Source organism: Terrapene carolina, unplaced genomic scaffold (assembly GCF_002925995.2).
Source record: "Terrapene carolina triunguis isolate 2854851 unplaced genomic scaffold, T_m_triunguis-2.0 Scaffold262, whole genome shotgun sequence".
Classification (NCBI taxonomy): domain Eukaryota; kingdom Metazoa; phylum Chordata; order Testudines; family Emydidae; genus Terrapene; species Terrapene triunguis.
Window position 1 is genome coordinate 978,790 of NW_020664613.1, and position 9,929 is coordinate 988,718.

Here is a 9,929-nt window from a genome sequence, read left to right on the forward strand (position 1 = left end):
AACACTGATAGAGAGAGATGCACAGTTGTTTGCTCCCCCAGGTATTAATACATACTCTGAGTTAATTACTAAGTAGAAAGTGATTTTATTAAATACAGAAAGTAGGATTTAAGTGGTCCCAAGTAGCAACAGACAGAACAAAGTAAGTCACCAAGCAAAATAAAATAAAATGTGCAAATCTATGTCTAATCAAACTAAATACAGATAAGATCCTCACCAGTTCCAGAATGCTCCCTTTTACAGGCTAATCTCCTTTTAGCCTGGGTCCAGCAATCACTCACACCCCCTGAAGGAAACTGGAACAAAGGACAGTAACAACAAGTATACTGGGGGGGCGGAGAGGCTCTTTCTTTAGCCAGCTGAAGACAAAATGGAGGGGTCTCCCCTGGGTTTAAATAGACTTTCTCTTGTGGGTGGAGACCCCCCTCCTCTCTCCTATGTAAGTCCAGCTCCAAGATGGAGTTCTGGAGTTACCTGGGCAAGTCACATGTCCCTGCATGACTCAGTCTTTACAGGCCAAAGCCATTGTCCACATGGTATCTTGTATGTCTCCAGGAAGACTTCTTATGTGGATTGGAGCATTCCAAGATGCATTGTTCCCCAAGTGCTTCCTGATCTGGTACTTAACCTTGCAAATTCCTTCCTAAAGAAACTGATCAAATGCCTCACAAAGCTTACTTAGAAACCAAGCAAGTATACAGCCCATATTCTTAACCTCAAGTAGAAAATGATATATGTGTACAGATAGGATGAATAGATATAGTAGGCCATAACCTTTATGGAGATATGTTACATGGCACAGGCAGCACAAAACATATTCCAGTTATGTCATACATACATTTATAAGCACCCCCCCCCATAAAGTCTTATGGGGTACACTGTCACAACGTCATTTCATTTTTGTTTTAGATTGCAAATATTTTAAATATGTTTCACACCAAGGCTGCAAAGCCAAGAAGGAAAAATTTCGGACAATGAAGAAATTTGTGAAGAAACACAGCTCTACCCATTTGAGAGCATCTGGCGTTTTGGATTCCTGCACGCCCCTTTGATGTTTACAAGATGTCTTTAAGGTCCTCTTATTAAAAGTGCTAAATTATTTCCCCAGCTTTTCTGTGAGGCTTTTCTTTACAGGTTCTCACTACAAAGAACTTTGAGAGTAGATTGCTAGCTCAGTACTAGACTCAGTCTATTGCTGGCCATATTCTTTGGTTTGTATTCTTATTTATAATAAAAGGGGAGTAAATCCGTTGGTCAGAGAATCTGCTTTCTTTAATATTTTAGTCCATATTTGTTTGTGTGAGATTTAATAAGCAGAGCTGATGCCTCAAGAACATATTTGAAAGGTATTTAGTTGTGGAAAAGTAATGGTGGAGCACCGTACCTATGGCTTGCTGATATTGAGACTGATCCTGCTCCCATTTAAGTCAAAATGAGTTTTGACATTGCCTTAATTGGGAGCGGAGCAAGGCCATGTTTCAAATCCAGTCAAATTGACAGTGACATAAAATAGTTAATGTCTGGCTGCAGCTGGAGTTTTCCAAGTCATGTATTCCCATAGGGGAACTTCCCACTCTCTCACTTGTTATGCTGCAAGAAATGCAGTCTGAGAAATACTTAAACAACTAAGCAAGACATGTTGCTAGTTGACACCATCTAGGGATTATCGTCTAGACTGAGAAATCTGTGGAATCAATTACTAGGAAAAAAGTGTGTGGAGTACATAGGCTTAATTAATAGTGGCTTATGGTTAGGCTTGGCAGAATTGGTGTGTCCTTTTTTTTTTTTAATAATGTCACAGGCTAATATCTATTTTGAAGCATTTTTCCCCCTATTTTTATTGATTTAAATTTTCACAGTTGCAGGGAATTTGGGGCGGGGGGGTTGGACTTGAATAATAGGAGACAGGTCAGACTATTATTTAATAACTAGACACTGATTTAAAAAGTTAAAGCTTTATAACAATGAAAATACAAATAGTCAAAATATACAAAATAAATAACCATAAATCAAACTCTAATAGGTTTTCAAGTAGCATTTTTCTTACTTTGCACATCTGTAAGTTTCCGTTATCATTAAGGCTAAGATTTTGTCGGTTATTTTTAGTAAAAGTCATGGACAGGTCACGGGGAGTAAACAAAAATTCACAGAGCCTGTGACCTGTCCATGACTTTACTAAAAATAATTGGGGGGGTAGGGGTAGGGGAGGGGAATGGAGTCTCATGAGGGGAGGGAGGATTGACAGGCTGAGCCCCCCACCATGGCGGGGGCACAGCATGGTCCCCGCTGCAGCCCCCAGCTGAGTTGTGGGGCTGGGGCGCAGCCACTGTATTGAGGACCCAGCAGTCTGAAGTTATAGCTATCCATGCGGGGAGGAAAAAAGAAAGGCGGCTGGAGAACAGCAGGACAGATGGATCTGGGGTAAAGTCTGGTAGGTCGCCCTTGAGCGCACCCTCAAAATGCTTGCTTGCCCCTCTGCTTATTGTGGGTTGAGCCCGACTGGGCAGAGGGAGGAGGTGGGTGGCTCGGGCGGCGCTTGTAACCCCTGCTCTTCTTATGGGGGGGCTCCTGGTGGGGTTGACTCCCTTGGCCCTGAGTTTGCTGCGGTTTGAACCGCTTACGGGCTGGACCTGGAACATACAGCCCCAGAGTTTTCAGGATAGTGTGGGAGTCCTTAAGGCCACGCAGTTTACTGTCCATCTGTTCTGCAAACAGGGCCTGGCTGTCGAAGGGGATGTCCTGCATCAATTGCTGAGCCTCCATTTACAGACCCGAGAGGAGCAGCCAGGACGCCCTTCGCATGGAGATGGCCGAGGCCATGGGGCGAGCCGCGGACTCTGCTGCATCCAAGGCTGCTTGGAGGGTCGCGCTCACTGCAGCCATGCCCTCTTCAAGGATCACCCGGAATTCCTTCTTGGACCCTTCAGGCAGCGAGACCTCGAATTTGGCCATAGACTGCCAAGTATTGTAGTCATAGCGGCCAAGGAGGGCTTTGGTGGTTGGCCACTCTCAAATGAAGACTGGAAGACGAATAAATTTTTCGCCCAAACAGATCCAGTCTCTTCGAGTCTTTATTCTTGGGTGTAGCCCCGGGTTGACCCTGCCTCTCCCTCTGGTTAACGGCCTCAACTATGAGGGAGTTTGGGGCTGGGTGAGTATAGAGATACTCATGGCCTTTAGCTGGCACAAAATATTTGCGTTCAGCCCTTTTTGAGATGGGTGGCAGGGAGGAGGGGGTTTGTTATAGGGCACTAATTATTTTCGATACCCCCTCGTGTAGGGGTAAAGCCACTCTAGCGGGGGCTGTGGAGCAAAGGATGTTGAACAAGTTCCTCTGCCTGGAGCCCCAGGTTAGAGGCGACCCTCTTCAAAAGCTCCTGATGACCCTTGACGTCATCTGGAGGAACTGGGTGAGGGGGACCTGTAATCGCTTTATCCAGTGATGCTGAGGACGAAGCCAGTGCCGAGGGATCCACCACATCCCCTGGTGGTCCAACTGGCTGCTCCCCTAGGTCCTCATGGGCCTGGGAGGGGGGTGTCTTCCCCTGTGGGGCCTCCACCTCCAGCGGAGGGCGGGATGCTGTGGCCGATGGCCTATCTGAGGCCCCCACCACTGATTGGGCAGCCTGGGAAGGCTGAGTGAACCCCCATGGATTCCAGGGGTACCACGCTGCTGGCCATTGGCCTGGAGGCCATGAGGTCAGTTGCAGTGCCAATGAGGTTGACAGTACCACTGATATTGGGGCCTGTCCTGCTACCAGGGACTTCTGATCAGCACCGGAGTTGTAAGAGGAACAGACGCTGCAGAGTGACCTCACTGCGGTGCTGGCCACTGTGCTTCGACGCTGACCTGTCCGACCCGACAAGTTCCTTCCTTGGGACCCCAGGGATCTTTGGCGTTCGGTGGATCTGCATTGGTAGACTGACGATCTATGCCTTGCGCTGCTTGACCTGTACCGGGATCTAGAGCGGGCTCATTGTCTATAGAATCTCCCCGATTGAGGGGATTTGTGTCTTGGTGCCAGTGGCCGGGTGACCGGTGACCCCGTTATGTCGATTAGTCGCAGGACCAGTGCCGAGACGTTGGAGACGCGATGGGTCTGTCTCAACGCTCATGCCAGGAGCCGCATGGCTCCGCAGGTCTGTGCCAGGTTACCGGCGAGCCGCACCTCAAATCCCGCTGTCGGTGCCCAGGATCCGGAGTCCGAAGAGGGCATCTCTGAGCCTACCTCCCAAAGTCCAAGGCATGACCGCTCCGTGCGGGTGAGTGCTGGTGGGATGTCCCCCGCAATGGGGAGCAGCACTGCTGAGGCGGGGACACTAGAAAAGGTCACAAGGTGGGTTTACCCCTGGGCTTGGGTACCGCCAGAGCCGGTGTGGGCGGCACCGGTAGCGTCAGGATCTCCTGCGCTGCCTGCAGGGCCTCGGGCGTCGATGGGACTTCGCGTTGACAGAGGCCCTCGTCACTATCCAGTGTGGCAGGCATAGTATGGGAGGGGGTCGACCACTCGATATGAGTTGGGGCCCAACTCCCTGACAGAGGTGTTGAGCTGCCCAGTATTGGTCTTGGCTCTCCTCCGGCCCTCTCCTTTCTCTTATGGGAAGTGGGAGATCTTCCCCTCGCGGACCTCTTGGACTTCTTGGCCAGGGAGGGGGATCAGTGCTGGCTCGTAGACAGCACAGGCAGGGCGCACCGTACCAACGCTATGGTGCTCGGCGCCAATTCGGACCTCTGCTCCAGGGCCGGGGTCAGCGCCGACTCGATCAGGAGTGCCCTGAGATGGATGTCTTTCTCCTTTTTCGTTCTGGGTTTGAACGACTTACACATGCGACACTTGTCACTTATGTGTCCTTCTCCTAGAGACCTTAAACTGCCACATGTCACTGATGGCAAGAAGGAACTGAGGGTGGGGGGAGCCGATGGCGCCCCTTATACCGCAACATGTGCGCGCCACTCTAGAAGGCTCCAGAGCTGGTCCCCTACGGATACTGCTAAGGGAAAATCTTCTGGCACCAGTACATGTGGCGAGCACACACACCCACCTCATATGAAATGAACATGAGCAAGCACTTGAAGAAGAACCCCCATATTCCTCATTTTTATATAATCGTGATCTTACCTTACAAGGCATGCTTTATATGTATCGGGGAAAGATTATGTTCTGCTGAAAGTCATTTCTCTATCCATATACGTATATCCTTAATGCATATGAAGTTATGAGAATTGTATTGTATGGTTGTCACTAAAGCATGCTGTAAGTTGGGGAATCAGACAGATATTCGCTCCCCAGAGGCAACAGCAAGGAAAGTAACCAACGCCCAGCGGGGTGTCAAACAACCATCAACAGCCATTGTCCAGCAAGGAGCTACAATTCAATGACTCACCTGCATGAGGCCACACCAGGGGAATTGCTCAACCTTGCCTGGAGACTCAGCAATGCCCCCAGACATGCCTGGACTTGTGTGTTCCCCAAGCACATAGGACTGAGGGTATAAACAGACACAGGGGCCACATGCTGGGCCTTTCTTCTTCACCCACCTACGCTGCAAGCAACAAGGACACTGAAGACTCCAACTGAAGGGACTTGCCCAGATTTCAAGGGTGAAATCTGTGTACAATGAACAGCAATATCCAGTGGGGTGAAAAAATTGCTTAATCTAGTTGTTGCCCAGTCTAATAGAGTTGGGAGTTTAGACTGCTTGCTCATATTTTATTTCTTTTGGTAACTAACTCTGACTCTTTGTCTATCACTGAAAATCTATCTTTTGTAGTCAATAAAATCTTTAAACTGTTTATCTTTACCAGTGAGTTTGTATGAAGTGCGTGGCAAATCTGCTCAGGTTTTGCAAAGGCTGGTGTATATCTACTTTCCATTGATGAAGTGGTGAACCTATTAATAAATCTGCATTGCTTGTTTTGAGCAGTGCAAGACAATATATTCCTGAGGTGCAAGGCTGGGAGCTAGGAGGATTTGGCTGGTGCCTTTCTCTGGCCTGGTCTACACTACGAGTTTAGGTCGACTTTAGCCACGTTAAATCGACTTAAGCCTGGACACGTTTACACTACGAAGCCCTTTCTGTCGACTTAAAGGGCCCTTTAAACCGGTTTCCTAACACCACCTCGACAAGGGGATTAGCGATAAAATTGACCTTAGGGGGTCGGAATTGGGTTAGTGTGGACGGAATTCGACATTACTGGCCTCCGGGAGCTATCCCACAGTGCTTCATTGTGACCGCTCTGGACAGCACTCTCATCTCAGATGCACTGGCCAAGTAGACAGGAAAAGCCCCGCGAACGTTTGAATTTCATTTCCTGTTTGCTCAGCGTGGAGAGCACAGGTGACCATGCAGAGCCCATCAGCACAGGTAACCATGATGGAGTCCCAGTCCCAGTCCCAGGATCGCAGAAGAGCTCCAGCCTGGACCGAACGGGAGGTACAGGATCTGATCGCCATCTGGGGAGATGAAGCAGTGCTCGCCGAACTCCGAAACAGTAAAAGAAATGGCAAAACATTAGAAAAGATCTCCAAGGCCATGAAGGACAGAGGCCATAACAGGGACGCGCGGCAGTGCCGCGTGAAAATTAAGGAGCTAAGGCAAGCCTACCACAAAGTCAGAGACGCAAACGGAAGGTCCGGGGCAGAGCCGCAAACATGCCGCTACTACGCGGAGCTGCATGCCATTCTAGGGGGTGCAGCCACCACTAGCCCAAGCGTGTTCTATGAGTCCCTCTCTGGAAACGGGGAAGCGGGTTCGGCGGACGAGGAAGATGAGGATGGAGAGAACATAGATAGCTCACAGCAGCAAGGAAGCGGAGAAACCAGTTACCCCAACAGCCAGGATATGTTTGTCACCCTGGACCTGGAAACAGTAACCCCCGAACTGACCCAAGACCCTGAGGGCACACAGGGGACCTCTGGTGAGTGTACCTTTGTAAATATTACACATGGTTTAAAAACAAGCGTGTTTAATGATTAATGATTAATTTGCCCTGGCAATCGCGGCCAGTACAGCTACTGGAAAAGTCTGTTAACGTGTATGGGGATGGAGCGGAAATCCTCCAGGGACATCTCCAGAAAGCTCTCCTTCATGTAATCCCAAAGCCTTTGCAAAAGGTTTCTGGGGAGGGCTGCCTTATCCCGTCCGCCATGGTAGGACACTTTACCACGCCAGGCCAGTAGCACGTAGTCTGGAATCATTGCATAACAAAGCATGGCAGCGTATGGTCCCGGTGTTTGCTGGCATGCAGACAACATCCATTCCTTATCGCTCTTTGTTATCCTCAGGAGAGTGATATCATTCACGGTCACCTGGTTAAAATGGGGCAATTTTATTAAGGGGACATTCAGAGGTGCCCCTTCCTGGTCTGCTGAACAGAAATATTCCCCGCTGTTAACCACGCGGTGGGGGGGAGGGGTGAAGTGACCATCCCAGAGAATTGGGTGTGAGGGGGAGGGGAGTTAGTTGGGTTTGTGCTGCATGTTAAACCTGAAATCGCAGCCCCTCCTTTTACATTGCAAACCCATTTTAAATGGCACGGGTGCTTGGTATGGGAAATGAGGGCAGAACTGTTTGAAACCATCCCCACATGTTAAGAAGGTTAAAAAAGCCCAAAGACTATATGTCTTACCATGGCTGCCTGCAAGCTGAAATCTGTGTCCTGGCACTGCGTGAGTGATCTCTCACACCAAACCAGGAGACTCTCAATATAAGAGGAAAAATGCGACCTTGTAACGAAAGCACATGTGCTGTGTGATGTTGTGAACAGCAAAATCTAACGTGAAAGAGTCTACCCATTGTTCTCTAAAATGTATCTTTTTTAACAACCTCTCCCTTCTCCACCAGCTGCAAATCTTACTCCTTCGCAGAGGCTAGTGAATATTCGAAGAAGGAAGCGAAGGACGCGTGACGAAATGTTTACTGAACTTCAGACTGCCTCCCACGCTGACAGAGCACAGCTGAATGCGTGGAGGCAGTCAATGACTGATTTTAAAAAAGCCCAATATGAGCGAGAGGAGAGGTGGCGTGCTGAATCGCGGGCTGAAGAGGAGAAGTTGCGTGCTGAAACGCGGGCTGAAGAGGAGAGGTGGCGTCAACTTGTAATCAGAAAGCAAGAGTCGATGCTCCGGCTGCTGGAGCATCAAAGTGATATGCTCCTGCGTATGGTTGAGCTGCAGGAAAGGCAGCAGGAGCAGAGACCGCCGCTACAGCCCCTCTGTAACCAGCAGCCATCCTCCCCAAGTCCCATTGCCTCCTCACCCAGACGCCCAAGAACACGGTGGGGGGGCCTTCGGCCACCCATTCACTCCACCCTAGATGATTTCCATAGCAATAAGTTTTAAAGTTTTAAATTGGAGTGTGTCCTTTTCCTTCCCTCCTCCCCCACCCATCCCGGGCTACCTTTCCAATTATCCCCCTAGTTGTGTGCTGAATTAATAAAGAATGCCTGAATGTGAAGTATCAATGACTTTATTGCCTCTGCAAGTGGTGCTCGAAGGGGGGAGGGTAGTAGGGGAGGGTGGGGTGGTTGGTTTGCAGGGAAGTAGAGTTAACAGGGTGGTGGGGGAGGGGCAGAGGGTTCATCAAGGAGCAACAAACAGAAGTTTCACTCCGTAGCCTGGCCAGTCACAAAACTGGTTTTCAACGCTTCTCTGATGCGCACCGCGCCCTGCTGTGCTCCTCTAACCGCCCTGGTGTCTGGCTGCGCGTAATCAGCGGCCAGGCGATTTGCCTCAACCTCCCACCCCGCCATAAATGTCTCCCCCTTACTTTCACATATATTGTGGAGCGCACAGCAAGTAGCAATAACAATGGGGAGATTCTTTTCGCTAAGGTCTGAGCGAGTCAGTAAGCTGCGCCAGCGCGCTTTTAAACGGCCAAATGCACATTCCACCACCATTCGGCACTTGCTCAGCCTGTAGTTGAACAGGTCCTGACTGCTGTCCAGGCTGCCTGTGTATGGCTTCATGAGCCATGGCATTAAGGGGTAGGCTGGGTCCCCAAGGATCACGATAGGCATTTCAACATCCCCAACGGTTATTTTCTGGTCTGGGAAGAAAGTCCCTTCCTCCAGCTTTCGAAACAGAAGAGACTGCCTGAAGACGCGAGCATCATGTACCCTTCCCGGCCAGCCCACGTTGATGTCGGTGAAACGTCCCTTGTGATCCACCAGGGCTTGCAGCAGCATTGAAAAGTACCCCTTGCGGTTTATGTAGTCGGTGGCTTGGTGCGCCGGTGCCAAGATAGGGATATGGGTTCCGTCTATGGCCCCACCACAGTTTGGGAATCCCATTGCAGCAAAGCCATCCACTATGGTCTGCACGTTTCCCAGAGTCACTACCCTTGATATCACCAGGTCTCTCATTGCCCTGGCAACTTGGATCACAGCAGCCCCCACAGTAGATTTGCCCACTCCAAATTGATTCCCGACTGACCGGTAGCTGTCTGGCGTTGCAAGCTTCCACAGGGCTATCGCCACTCGCTTCTCCACTGTGAGGGCTGCTCTCATCCTGGTATTCTGGCGCTTCAGGGCAGGGGAAAGCAAGTCACAAAGTTCCATGAAAGTGCCCTTACGCATGCGAAAGTTTCGCAGCCACTGGGCATCGTCCCAGACCTGCAACACGATGCGGTCCCACCACTCTGTGCTTGTTTCCCGGGCCCAGAATCGGCGGTCCACGGCATGAACCTGCCCCAGTAACACCAGGATTTCCACATTGCTGGGGCCTGTGCCTTGTGAGAGGTCCATGTCAATTTCCTCATCACTATCGTCGCCGCGCTGCAATCGCCTCCTCCTCAGCTGGTCCTGGTTTGGCTTTGGCATGTCCAGGAGGCTCTGCATGTTTTCCAGGACAATGCGCGTGGTGTTCATAGTGCTCATAATTGCCGCGGTGATCTGAGCGGGCTCCATGATCCCAGTGCTGGCTATGGCG

The 9,929-nt window shown here is 50.2% G+C and overlaps 1 protein-coding gene across 5 annotated transcripts in view; it reads left to right on the top strand.

Moving 5' to 3' along the window:
• TAF1A (TATA-box binding protein associated factor, RNA polymerase I subunit A) overlaps window positions 1-3,051 on the top strand; it is a 28,942-nt gene extending 25,891 nt beyond the window's left edge. For all 5 annotated transcript variants that reach the window (XM_024219266.2, XM_024219267.2, XM_024219270.2 and 2 more), the window contains 2 exons: window positions 910-1,073; window positions 2,716-3,051. In XM_024219266.2, the coding sequence (XP_024075034.1) occupies window positions 910-1,052 (143 nt within the window). In that variant the 3' untranslated portion in view covers window positions 1,053-1,073; window positions 2,716-3,051. The remainder of the gene's footprint in view (window positions 1-909; window positions 1,074-2,715) is intronic.
• Window positions 3,052-9,929: the final 6,878 nt, after the last annotated feature.